Source organism: Vulpes vulpes, chromosome 1, assembly GCF_048418805.1.
Source record: "Vulpes vulpes isolate BD-2025 chromosome 1, VulVul3, whole genome shotgun sequence".
Lineage (NCBI taxonomy): Eukaryota > Metazoa > Chordata > Mammalia > Carnivora > Canidae > Vulpes > Vulpes vulpes.
Window position 1 is genome coordinate 190,900,289 of NC_132780.1, and position 14,310 is coordinate 190,914,598.

At 33.0% G+C, this 14,310-nt stretch overlaps 1 protein-coding gene across 8 annotated transcripts in view; it reads right to left on the minus strand.

Annotated features, from left to right (window-relative positions):
- The window catches only part of HACE1 (HECT domain and ankyrin repeat containing E3 ubiquitin protein ligase 1), a 107,046-nt gene that overhangs the window by 44,268 nt on the left and 48,468 nt on the right, over positions 1 to 14,310 (minus strand). For all 8 annotated transcript variants that reach the window (XM_072738088.1, XM_072738087.1, XM_072738086.1 and 5 more), the window contains 7 exons: positions 13,981 to 14,077; positions 12,631 to 12,732; positions 11,716 to 11,822; positions 8,299 to 8,449; positions 1,303 to 1,637; positions 798 to 866; positions 467 to 554 (listed from right to left, as the gene is read on the minus strand). In XM_072738088.1, the coding sequence (XP_072594189.1) occupies positions 467 to 554; positions 798 to 866; positions 1,303 to 1,637; positions 8,299 to 8,449; positions 11,716 to 11,822; positions 12,631 to 12,732; positions 13,981 to 14,077 (949 nt within the window). The remainder of the gene's footprint in view (positions 1 to 466; positions 555 to 797; positions 867 to 1,302; positions 1,638 to 8,298; positions 8,450 to 11,715; positions 11,823 to 12,630; positions 12,733 to 13,980; positions 14,078 to 14,310) is intronic.

The window sequence follows — 14,310 nt, forward strand, 5'->3', positions numbered from 1 at the left end:
TCTCAGGTCAAATAAATTTGGAGGATTAAAAAAGTTTAATCACTATTTTAGGAAAAGGGCTTCTCAAAGCTTTTTAACAAGCTGTTGATATGCTTTATAAATCTCCAACAGAGATACTATTATATTTTCCAAATGCATTTGGGGATAAAATCCTTTTCTCAAGGGTCATTAATCTTATAGAACAAATATTCCATGAAACCCATTTCAGGAAATGTGGCAATGTATTCTGTTGTCTTTGCACACAGTGGGCACTCAATACACACCTCCTTAAAGATTAAAAAAAAAAATGCTCCTCATATTAAAGTAACATACTAATGTAATTCCACATACTAATATAAAGAATAAGGCAATTTCACTCTTCTTATAGCAGGAGGTCCAAGTATAACAATTAACATCATTAAACAGCATTCAAATTTAAAAATTTTTCATTAGACAGACTAAAAACAAGATTAAGAGAAATCTCTACCTGTGCTTTTATGATATGCATGAATCTTGACATCAACTCAGGACATTCAAGGAGGAAATGAAAGTGATCAAATATAATTTTGGGATTTCTAAAAGAAAAATATAATTTGTTTGAATGGACAGGAAGAATGAGTTGTTATTAAGTCAAATGCAAATTCAGATATACAGATACTGAAGCAGGAGAAAAATATTAATCCACACCTATAATACTTTTACTTGTCATGGCGCATTTTTTGAATAGTAATAGAAATAACATTATTTCTGTTGAGATACAAACTATGTAAAGAAATAAAAGTCTACGAGGGCAATGCATGAATCCAAGAAAGCCTTACCTATTAACAAAGCATTTTAAAACTTCATCATGTTTGCAGACAAATTCAATGAAACGGGGTGAGGTCATTCTGTGGGTGATAAAAAAAACAATCAGAACACAGAGAAATTGATGATACAGCAAATTTCATAATGATGTACAGAAATGGACTGGCTTCTATACAGAAAAAAAGGATATGGGTTTGGACTGTCTTTATAAAAATTTGAGAAACTGAGGCATACCCAGTCAATTTATAAGATAAAACAGTAACTGTTTAAAAATCTTGAAATTTTAAACATCTTTGCTCTATACATTTTGAATACATAATTAAGTATCCTATACAAAGTGAGGATCTTTAAAAACTTATATAATCTTAAAACTCAAATATTTTTAGATTAGTACAGTATCATAAAACATCAAAACAGAACCTAAAATCAACAAATTATTATCTGTTGTTACTGAAGTTACAAAAAAATCATAGCTTTTCTTCATCTATCAGAAAAGGAAATAATAAGCAGAAACCTTACCCTGGAGGCATCTGACAAGAACAGCACATGTAAAAAGCTTGAATGACAGCACTTAGCCGGTTAGCTGTCATAGAAATAACATCCTGACAGTCTGCACTGGCTTCCTGTTTCCCTCCAAGAGCATCTGGTTTAGATTCTCCTGTGCCAGTGGATAGATTTTCATAGCTCCCGGGTCCTGGAGGTTCAAATGGAGGAATGGAAGTACCATCTTGATCTTGGCCTTTTTGTTTCAGTAAAATAGAAGTGATATCCGTTGAGTCCTTTTTGTTTTTCATCAATTCTGTAGCTATTAAAACTAGCCATTCATCTAATGAGTGCCAAAGCAATTCAAGAGGCTAGGAGAAAAACAGAAGCGTTTTTTAAATATCATTCTTAAACTCCAGGAGAAAAAACCTCACACAAAAAAATAATATAAAAGAGAAAATTTATTCTAGATATTTCTATTTTCCCAAGTTAATGTGATAACAATGCCTAAAGGTAAGTAACAAAAACATAAATGCCACATAAATAACAATTTCCTTGCTTATAGCAAAAATTTATTCCTTGGGATAAAAAGGTAAAACTAAAGCCTAACAAAAAAATTTATAAGCAATCTATCCTCTTTTAAAATTTTTCAAAAACTTAGCTTTAAAAACATATACTACTTCTATATATACAATCCCCCAACCTTTACTATATTCATGTGTCAACAATTTTCAATTATAAATCTTTTCTCAATTAGAAAAATTAGAATTTCTAAAAAAGCTTAATAAACAGCTTAGTTTTGGGGTGCCTGCCTGGCTCAGTCAGTGCAGCATGCGACTTGATCTCATGGCTGTGAGTTCGGAGCCTCACACTGAGTGTAGAGATTACTAAAAGAAATAATGTTTTTAAAAAAGTTTACTGTGCTCTTTTTTTACAAGTAATTCACAGAATTTTGAAAATTTTATGGTAAAGTTAAAAATATGATGTAATATTTATATATATACACACACATACATGTTTTCATGCACATATACATAAAATCCATCTCTAATAACCAGTAATTATCAAATACTGACCAGCAAATTCTTAATTCCAAGTAAAGATTAACAGCTTAAAAAAAGAAAAAGAGGGAGAAAGTAAAGCGTTTCTTATTTCTACACTATTTAAAATATTCCTTTTAAGAATAATGAAATATGTTTTGTAAATTAACAACAAATGAAAATTCCTTTTTATATATTATGTGATCACAAAAGCTACAATAGGACCAAGTACTAAAGAAAATGAAATACATACATCATCCCTAATAATTAGTAATTTTTAAAAATTTTATTCAGTTATTCATGAGAGACACAGAGAGAGGCAGAGACACAGGCAGAGAGAGAAGCAAGCTCCCTGCGGGGAGTCCAACGTGGGACTCAATCCCAGGACCCCAGGATCACGACCTGAGCCAAAGGCAGACACTCAACCACTGAGCCACTCAGGCGTCCCCCATTAATTTTTAACAAGGAGAAATACTATCAAACAACAAGCTAAGAGTGATCTAGTATTCACCACCATTACTAGTTAGTAATACTGTACAGTTTACTTGAAAGTTGCTATGAGAGTTAAGCTTTAATGTCCTCATAACAACAGGAAAATGGTAATAATATGAAAGAAGGATGTGTTAACTGACCTTATACACATGTACCAAATTATCACACTTGTACACCTTAAACTTACACAGTGTTATATAGGTCAGTTATATCTCAATAGAACTTGGGGGAAAAAAAGACCTGCTAGAACATTTTTAACCCCAAATAAAAACTTAATAATTATGGGGGGGTGGCAAGGATAGCAGTTAAATGCTCCTTTATTCCTACACTACTTTAAACATTCCTATTGAGAATGATGAATTGTCTTTCTGCAAATATAAAAGTTACTCTTCCTTTTTGTTTCTTATAGGATCACAGAATGCTACACATTAGACCATGTGCTTCAGAAAGACCCATGCCTACAATATTTCAACCAAAAGAAATAATGTTACTTTTTAAGATTAAAATATTAAAATCTTACTTTATGGAAATAGATTCTACAACTATATTTGGAAGTTTAGGGAATATTTAAACAACCTGTTCTTCCAGGAAATTCTTTACAGTTATTTTCTCTTTTTTTAACATTTAAATTCAATTAGCCAACATATAGTAGTACATCATTAGTTTCTGATGTAGTGCTCCAGAATTCATCAGTTGCGTTTAACACTAAGTGCTCATCACATCACATACTCTCCTTAATGCCCATCACCCATTTACCTCATCCCCCCCACAATTATTTTCTAACAAATTCATCTGCTATATGTTCAGCCTTTCTTCAGATTTCCAGAACATTCTCTTTTTGAGAATATTTGACTTACTGCATTTGCAAATGATTAAATAAGCCCAAGTCCTCACTGTAACAAACCAAAAGAGCAAAACAAAACAAAATAAAGCAAAAAGCCCCCACTATCACCAACAAAAACCTATTTGCTTCATTTAACAAATATTTAGTTAGTACACACTAGGCAACAGTTAAGCAAAGTAAGAAACTAATTATACTCTGAGGCTGAAATAAGCACCCCTGTCCCCCACAAAGAAGGCTTTTCCATGGTCAGGCACAGCAGTTGGGAGATCCAGGATCCCTGAGCTGCTGAAAGGAAGTGCAAGAAGTACCAGCTGCCATAAACACTGATGTGCCTGCCACCTGCACCGAAAATGTCTTTATTCTCCTCATGAGCAAAACATTAAATCTGCTGTAAAAGATGAAAAAGAACTTTTTATGCTAGCAAAACTTTTAGTTTTTACATCACCAAATGAACTTCCAAAATAGAAAGAACATGTGGGAATGTAAAACTTCTTGAAACAAAAGGCAAAAGGAGTAATTGGCCTCTAAATGAGATGGGCTAAAACCTAGAAAATGAACACACTGGATGGAGATGAAGCCTAAGGCAAGAAATGATACCTAACTGCTCACACAGAGGAGAGCTCTAAGACTGAATCAACAACAATCCTACTTTTAAACACTGACAATGCACAAAAATTAAAGGTCAATTCTGAATAATCCAGAAACAATTTTTTAAAAGCCAGATCTGTGTAAAAATAATAGTTCTGGGAAGAGTTTTTGGTAAAGGAACATAGCAGAAATTAAAAGCGATTGAGGGAAAAAAGAAGTGGTAAGTCATCTTAGACCTTTCTTTACTTTTCTCTTTTCCCTATCTTTTTCCCTATCTTTTCGTTCTTCATTCACACATGCATTAAAACTAATTTCCAACCTCAAGGTATCTTTACCTAGAGAGTTGTCCCTTTGAAGATTTTTTTCAGTTCATGCTTCAATAACAAAAAGAAAACTGTGAAAATAACTTTAATTTCTAACTGTGGTGTAGCAGCCTCAGATAAAAAGGATTAAAGTAAATTTTTAAAATAAAAAAATGAACTATTGCAAAGCTTATCTATGATGCTTTCTATAGCTATAAATAATAATGATACACATTAGATAAGATACAAATATATCAACTATTACTGAAAAATGAGTCAATGACTATGGAAAATGGGTCAATGACTATAGAAGCCATTAGCAGGCTTCTTGGCATTGTGAAATACTGCTTCATTTCATATTACTGAATAGTCTTTACTACAGAAATATATTTTACACATAGTAACAATGCTGTGACTATCATACATGATTTTCAAGACATTTTAGGTCCTATTTCAAAGTTGTAATATATAAAAACCTCAACTTGTTGGATAATGTTAAAATTATTAATATCCAAAAAAATTATTAATATCCATATACCAAAGTGAGACACAAATTTTATAGGTAAGCATTACTAACTTAAGTTCTCTAATAGTGTCTTGAAATTTTCTCTTAGTCTGACTATTCTCAATTTGATAATATCAAATGTTATAACCCCAAAGATAAGATTTTAATGTAAAAAGTTTCTCAATCTTTTCTGGCTTCCAAATATCCCCAATTATAATTTTATGAAAGTGTTAATAGTCACAGCTTACTATTCTCTCTCTCTCAGACACACACACACACACACACAGACACACACACACACCATATCAAGATTCAGGAAGCCTAAATTGTCTTCCCCATGCTCCTACTGCTTCAATAACCATAACTACCTTCTCCCTCAGATGCCCCAAAGTTCCCAAGGCACTATATATATATCTCTTAACACCGAAAAAAATGGCTAAGTGTTAAGATTAACTTAAAGGATTTCTTAGATAAATCAGAAAACTAATAACAGGATGTTAAACAATTTCACCTACTAAAACCACATGGCCTATAAATCCACCCATACTTAATGGAAAACCCATTAGTTAATCCTAACAATAAAGTGACATGTTAGAGTACCTAGTTAATGAAATGGAAAGTAGGGATCAACTGCTACCTTAGACAAAATGTGGTAAAAATTAAGATGGTATTTCCAATCTAGCATTGCAGGAACTCAGGAAATGGTTATGATCTTTACAACTGTGAATCACCCCACAGTGAACCGAAGACTTTATATACACAGATGACAACACAGTTTCTATATTTTATCCTTATAAGTTGGAGGGCAGATCATTTTGTCGTCCTCCGGTCTACATTTAATTCACACAATTATATGAAAGAGCCTATATGTTTTCATAGTAACATCTAATGTTTTTAAAAATTAGGTGAGTTTTGTAATAAAAATATTTTACTAATGTGCAAGGTCTAAATTTAAGAGAAAATGAGTGGTCAGAGGCATAAGTAGTTGTCAATGATGGGAAAAAAATTACCTTAAAAAAAGAAAAAAGAAACTAACAAAAAGAACTTTTTATATGTGTCATTGATATATGACAATCAAAAACAGAGTTTAGATTTCATAAAAGAAAAGCACAAAGAAAACCAGTGATAGCCTTTTCTACTCTATTATACCTGTAATGATGGGCTAGATAGAAAACTAACATTTTAAGTCAAGCATTAAATTCCCACACAGAGGCTACTAATTAGCACACAACTTATTTTCTGATGTCATTAGCAAACACATGGCAGACTTAAATTTTAACGACAGCACCAAAGACATCAGACAAGAGTGAATATAACCTACATGCAATTTGGGTAACAGTGATTGTATTTATACCTGATTTTATTTTGTATTCATCATTATAGATAAGTAGAGAGGATAAGCAGAAAATGAAATCAAGCCTAGATTCAGTAACCAACAGCCTGGGCCACACAAGAATACATTAAGAATAACTGCCTGGAATGTGAATGTTTAAGCAGTAAAATTCACTTAAAACAACACTGACAAAACAGTGCAACAATATTTAGATTCAAAATTTGCAAAGATGGTAAGTTATCACTCCAAACACTATTTTAAAAAATAGACACAAGAAGTGCTGAAGAAGTGGTATGTAAAAAGCCAAAATTTGAATTATAAGAAGATGTATAACTGACTTCTTCCAGGAGGTGGCACAATAAGGGAAAAAAAAAAGGAAGGAAAAATAAGAAACATTCTCTCTCTCTCTCTCTCTCTCTCTCTCTCTCTCTCACACACACACACACACACACAGCTGCAAACTCTTTCTTATACTAATTCTTTAAAAAAAAAATAGTGAAGCAAACAGATGCAAGACAAACCTTTCTGAAAGCCTATCATATCCATTTTAGGTTATTAAAGACTCTACTAGTGTCAAAATACTTCCAAAACACCTATCTGTAAGAGCCCAAAAAATTTCTGTGTAAGAAAAGAATCATTTAGCATAGTTCATTAGTTTTACTTTAAATTTTACAGACAGTAAAGCTATCAATCTGAGGAAATGGCACATAAAAATGTTTATATCACTTTTTGGATAGATAACCTGTATTTATACTCAAAAGACTAAAGAAATAGAAGCCTTTGTGAACCCAAAAGCAAATTTTATGCTATGAAAATCCTTTAAATTACCTTTAAAAAATAACACAAAAACAGTTATAAAATTACACATTCGTCCAACATCTGAGTTGTCTAAAAATAAAATGCCATTAAAAAAGCCTTAACAATAGCATTTATAGCCACGTTCATTTTGCTTAATTCGTAAAATTTTAATTTGATTTGGGTGGCAACATTGTCTTGGGTCTTACAGGAAGCAGCTGATGCAATACAAAATATTTAAAGAATATATGGGGCACCTGGGTGGTGGCTCAGTTGGTTAAGCATCTGCCTTCAGCTTAGATCCAGCCCTGTGTCTGGCTCCCTGTTCAGCGGGAAGCCTGCTTCTCCCTCGCCCTTTTCCCCTCACATCCTTCTCCCCCCTTCCATCCGGCTCCTGCTCTCTAATAAATAAAATCTTTAAAAAAAAAAAAAAAAAGTAAAGAAAATATCTCAATGATTTTTCCTTGAAGTGATCTCAAGAATTGGTAGTAAATCCAGGAAATGAACGTAACCTTACTTCAAAAACACATACACATACATAACACACACATGATAATAACCTCTAAATAGAAAAATTATGTTCAGAGGGGAGGTGGATGGGTTAAATAGGTGATGAGGATTAAGAAGTGCATTTGTCATAATGAGCACAGGGAGACGTATGGAATTGCTGAATCACTATATTGTATACCTGAAACTAACTTTAACACTGTATGTTAGCCAACTAGAATTAAAATTAAAACTTTAAAAAAATAGACACGAGAAAAAAAGAAAACTAGATGTTTTCTTTCCTTCTGAATAAGAAATTAAAAAAAAAAACACATGATGGCTGCATATGGTCACATTTACCTGCATTCCAATAAAAAAGTAGACTTAAAAATTAAATATCTTTAATCTTAAAATACAATACTAATGGAATTACAATGTTAGTTATAAGAAAAATACAGAAGAAAGCTCACCACTTAGGATTTCTAATGATTAGACAGAAATGAAAGGAGAAAAGTGTACCTAACTTAAAATGTGATATGAGTAGGAAGCAAACTTAGTTTATGAGGTTTCTGACTAATGAAAGCATGCTTTGTCAAATTCATCTCTTTTTCATCTATCTTCCTAACAACGTCATATATTTTTCTGACCTTGAACACTTGGCTTCTTGGAGTTTTATTCCCGTTGTAGCCCAAATCGATTCCATTACTGGGAGAGGATGGACCAATTCGAAAGACATGACAAAATATCCTCACAATCCTTAAGAGGCTCTTCATCTGAGCATCATAATTACTAGACAGACTGAAAATAAAAATTAAAATATGAACAGGTTAGGTGAAATAAAACAAATTACATCTTAATTTAAAACATTCAAATTACACTGACCATGCAGGTTTCCTAATATAAGTAGCAAATTCCTACCATGACAGGGTTGGAATGTTTTAATAGGAAGTTGCTATACATTATTTGGATTGCATATGAATGAATTATTAATGTTTAAGCAATCAGAATAAAACTGATAATCAAAGCATAAAACTATGAAGAAAAGCACCACTGTAAAATGGTTTCTTGAGGCACCAACTTAAGGCAAATTCGAACTTTCACTTCCCAAAGCATATAAATTACACTGAGTCTTTAGAACTCTGAGAATATTTCACAGAGAAACAATGATAGAAATGTTGATTATGTTAAGTCAACCCACAACTCAATTGTAGAAGCTGAACCTTCTACTCTCCTATCCATAACCTCATTTTCCCTCCACTCCCCAGAATAGTAACCAATTGTTCATGTACAGTAGAACATTTACAAATTGAGTAATCTTAAAGTTACTATCAGGAAGGGTGGTTCTCTACATAATGGGTAGTCTTATGACTCTATATAAATATAGGATCTATCCCACTATGGAAAAAAGAAAAGAAAAACTCAAGTCCAACTAACACAATAATACTGAATATAATACAAACCTTCTTTGACAAATCAAAAAGACCTTTAGAATTCTTTACTGCCTGGGGATTGTTAATCATTACAAATATCAACCAACTACCCTTCCACAGAGAAACTGTAGGAGTTAGGCTAAATCTGTACTGAATCCAATGACAAATCCTAAAAAAAAAAAACCTCTTGTTGTTCAAGTGGTGGTTTCATTTTGAAATCTCTAACATCACTTATCTTGTATTACAATAGTTGCTCAATAGAGTAAACAGTTGCATAAACTTCTGGGCATAATGGTATGTCCATCAATTGGTAGACAGATAGATGATGTCAACTCAATAATATTTAATAATGTTATATGGTGACATATAGTGACTCTACTTATGATAAGCACCGAGTAGCATACAGAATTGTTGAATCACTATGTATGTTGTATACAAACTAATGTAACATTGTATGTCAATAATGATAGTTTTAAAAAAAAGAGGGGGAATTAGTAATGTGGAAATGACAAATGCCTACTTCTAAGAATTTCAGTGTGGTAATGCCAAATAGAGGGTATTTTCTAACCTGGTGACATGTGAACCCAAAGTTTTCTGACACTTTCACTTCAATATTCCTGTTGTTTCTCATTCTAGGAATTATTAAATGGTTAAAAGTAGTCAATAAAAATTAGCTATCAGTTCCAATTGTTAGTGAAACGTAACAGTTACTGCTATCCACACTGTATTAAACTGGGAAAGCTACTTAGCAAAACTTTTTGTTTTAGTAACTATGAATTAAATGTGTATAGAATCACTACTTTAGCTTGTACCGATTTTTGCATATTTGTCTTTATGAAGTGTTTCTAATTTTATAGCCAAAGATTGTTAAGACTGATAAAATAGAAAATGTAGTTTAGCTGAAACTATTTCTTTCTTTGTGTTGTCACTCAGAAAAGTTTAACTATAATGATTCTCAAATTCTTCCATGAGAAAGAGGTAAATCCTCTGCAACATTACCATAGATATAAAAATTTAAGTACCTGATCTAGGAAACACTTCATGAGACATCTTAAGAAATATTTTCTTACACAGTGGAATCTGAATATCACTGTCAATTATTAATACAGTCTAAAACTTTGTATTACTATATCCAGTTTAAACTTCTTCAAGCTAATTCACTGGATCTAAAAAATGTTATTTTTCACTTTACAACCTGTGAAATACCTCTTTAGTATTATACAAAAAGATCATAAAATCCAAGCTTCATCATATCCTCCATTTAATCATAAAATGATAATTTCTTCCCAAGCCATGAGGTGTCTCAATATAAAAGTTTTAACATTGATTTCCTATTTCAAAGTCCTATCAATGTACTTACCTTTCGTTTACATAAGAGTATACTTTGATTCAGTGCCTTACTAATAAGCAAACAGTTGTGATTTCTGTTCATTTACACATTGATAACTATCTTTATCTTTAACCGTATGTATACAGAAAGCAAGATAACGTACTTATTTAGAAGAACACAACATTATCCGCAAAAGGGCCTTTAATAAATATTTGTCCTTAGTAAATATTCCTAGAATCAGTTAAACAAAAGGCTATCCATTTTTTTAAGAGTAAGCTAAATAATATCTCAATTGTCACTATGTATTTGTATCAGTTTTCCTTAATTAAAATTTCTGTTAAAGTAAATGGCCAAAATTATATCACATTGTGGGTTAAGAAACATAAAATGATTCACAAATGAATAAACAGAAAGGGAACAATTTGCAAAAGTACCATGAAACATAAACTGGTAGGGAGGAATAATTTGTATTTGAGATCCTCTTAAGACTCTACCTTGGCAGTTGGGAGATAATAGCAAATATATATATTGGTCTCTGCCCCTGGTTCCTGGCACAGAGTTCCTAAACTCCTCATAATCTCCTAAGTGATAAGAGCACTAGGAGCATCTTTTGTTCTAATATTTGATCTTTGATCCCACTTCCTAATATACAGCTCCTAAACCTCTTATAATTTCTGGGTGATAGCAGTGTTTCTTTTTCTCCTGAGGTGACTCTTGGTGGGCTCCTGGACGGAGGCTGGCCACAAGAAAGATGAAGCCATGATCGGAAGCGTGGAATTTCCAGACCCACCTCACATTTTCCAGAAACGGAAGAGGGCCCGGAAATGCAGTTAATGATCAACATGCCTACATGATAAAGCCTCCACAGGAATCATGTGGATATACTGAGATATTGAGAGGCTGAACAGTAGTCCATACACAGAGTTCTATAGTGCTCAACATTCCTAAACTATTTTCTTGAAGGAGGGACAAAAAAAAAAAAAAAAAAAGACTCCTAAACTTTCTGATTCTTCTTTATGTATATTTACTTAGATGACTAATCTAAGCTATCATTTTATAAAATTTTAGACACCTATGTCCAAATCCACTTAAGTAAATATTTTTAGTCTCTCTAGACAAGTATCTCCCAGTAAGAGCTGACTGCCCTAATCCTTTAAAACAAAACAATAAGTCAGCAAATTTTTAGAACATCTTACCACTGATGGAAACATCCAACAACATAAACCATTCCCAGAAAAGCCAAAAAAACACAAAGCTGACAGATACCACTACCTATTGATTTGTCTATATTTTGAAACACTTACCTAAGCAGTTTATGCCCATTTGTTGTGGCAACTTCAGCAAGGCTTGTTAGAATCTTTAGGTACTGGCTTTCACTTTGCTGAGACAAATGTTCCAGAACTTGCCGTAACTAAATTTTTTACAAGTAAAACAAAATGTGCTTATACAATAATCTATTAAACTTTATCAAGAAATTGAGTATCTATTAGTTTAAAAAGTATCCCAAAGCCAAGTAGCTGAAATCAAGTCCTTTACAGTTATTTTGTCTTGCATAAATTTAAAAGCTAATATACAGATGACATAAAATCTTTTCAAAATCACCCAGTAAAAAAGCAGTAAGAAATATAAATAGAAATCACCAAGTTAATTTACAGAATCTGAATTTCAAACTTTAATACATGAGTTTAAGCTCTGCAATTTTTCAGAGTAAAGCTATTATAAACTAACGACTACCAATGATACGATGATATTCTTCCTTAGTTATTTTCCCCCTATCTATGGAGAAAATTCCAGTTCTTTTAAGCAAAAACCAAAGACCCCCGGGGTATCTGGGTGGTTCAGTTGGTTAATCATCTGACCCTTGGTTTTGGCTCAGGGCTATGGGACTATGGGACTGAGCCTCAGGTTGGCTCTGTGCTCAGTGCAGAGTCTGCTTGAAATTCTTTCCCTCCCTCTCCTCCTAAACATGCTCTCTCATAAACAAACAAATAAACAAAATCTTTAAAAACAAAACAAAGACCCAGAGGGCAGAAGGTTCATAGGGCTAAATAATAGCACAAAATTTATTAGTATACTATTTATACTTTCCTATAATGCAGATAAATTTGAATCATTAAAATATTTGTAATAATAAAATTACTAAGTACATTTTAAAATACCATATATGCTAAGCACGAACAAAGCTCGTTCATTTAAAAGCTATAGTACAATTACATTACCATGTTTTCTCGGAGATCTTCATTCTGTGTCATTTGAATAATTGTCTGGAAGAGCCTAGGGTGATACTGAATTAATACTTCACAAGTCTCTCCATAGCCACCCTAAAAAAGAAGAGAGAGAGAGTGATTTAAAATTATCTAAATTTTTTAAAAAGTTCCTAATGGAGAATTTATTTCCTCTACACACCAATCTGATACTAAATGTGTAGGTTTTCCACACCAAGCAATTCTCCAACTGTCTATAAACACCAACTAAGTGTCATACAACTTAATTCAATTCTATTGCTAACTAGGCACAGTTAACACAGACTCCACAGGTTAGGAGCTCAGTCTCATAAAAGTGCCCCCCCTTCAGAAGCCATTCACAAGACCAGGCCACCCATACTTCTCACTAACCAGCTATAAGTCAGGAGTTCCCATTAATCCTTCCTCAGGTTTGATGATCTGCTATTTGCTGTTTGATAATAGCTTCCAGAATTCAGGGAGACACTTTACTATAAAGCCTATAACTCAGGAACAGCGAAATGGAAGAGATACACAGAGTAGAGTATTTGGGAAGGGGCATAGAGCTTCCATATCCTCTCTGGGTGTGGCACCATCATCCCACAACTCTGATGTGTTCACCAACCAGGAAGCTCCTAAGAACCCCACTGTATATAGGATTTTTATGGAATTTCTATTACATAGGCATGATTAATTAAATTACTGGTCACTGATGACTAAAGTCAATCTCCAGTCCTCCTTAGCTCCCTGGGAGTGGGATACAACACTGCTCTGTAGTCACGTGGTTGGCTTCCCTGACAACCAGCACCTATCCAGAAGCCACCAGCCACCTCATTACTGTACAAAAACATTCTTTTCACTCTGGAGAGTCCAAGTGCCTGAGAGACTCTTGTGTTAAGAACTGGGATGAAGACCAATATAGGGATCCCTGGGTGGCGCAGCGGTTTAGCGCCTGCCTTTGGCCCAGGGCACAATCCTGGAGACCCGGGATCAAATCCCACGTCGGGCTCCCGGTACATGGAGCCTGCTTCTCCCTCTGCCTGTGTCTCTGCCTCTCTCTCTCTCTGTGTCTCTCATGAATAAATAAATAAAATCTTAAAAAAAAAAAAAAGACCAATATATATTTCTTATAATATCACAGTTCCTTTTTCAAGATCATATTCTTTTTTAAAAAATCATATTCTAAAAAATAAGAAATAAAAACAAAAAAAATAAAAATAAAAAATCATATTCTTTACAGAATAAAAATCTTTGCATCTGTCCTCTCATTTGAGGGAAAAAAGTGATTTTACCAGTGTCAGTTTCTATTATAAAGTAAAGAGCTAAGAATATACATTAACAACATACCTGTACACATAAATCCAGAGGCGTTACTCCATTTTTATCTGACAGATATTTAGCTCCTCGTAACAGAAGAATTTGTGCTGTGTCTCTCTGACCATGACTGTACAGAAGTAAAACCATGTTAAAAAATAATCTTTTTAATTTAAAGTTTTTCTCTATGAATTATAGACAGTCAGTATAAATCAGCAGAGGGTTAACAATTTTTAAAAACTGAGAAGAGATCTGAATTACATCCTCAACATCTAGGAAAACATTTCCCAATGTTAAATCATACCTTCACTATGTAGATAAGTTTATCTATTTAAAGATTTAAGATTTTTACCTATTAAAAAT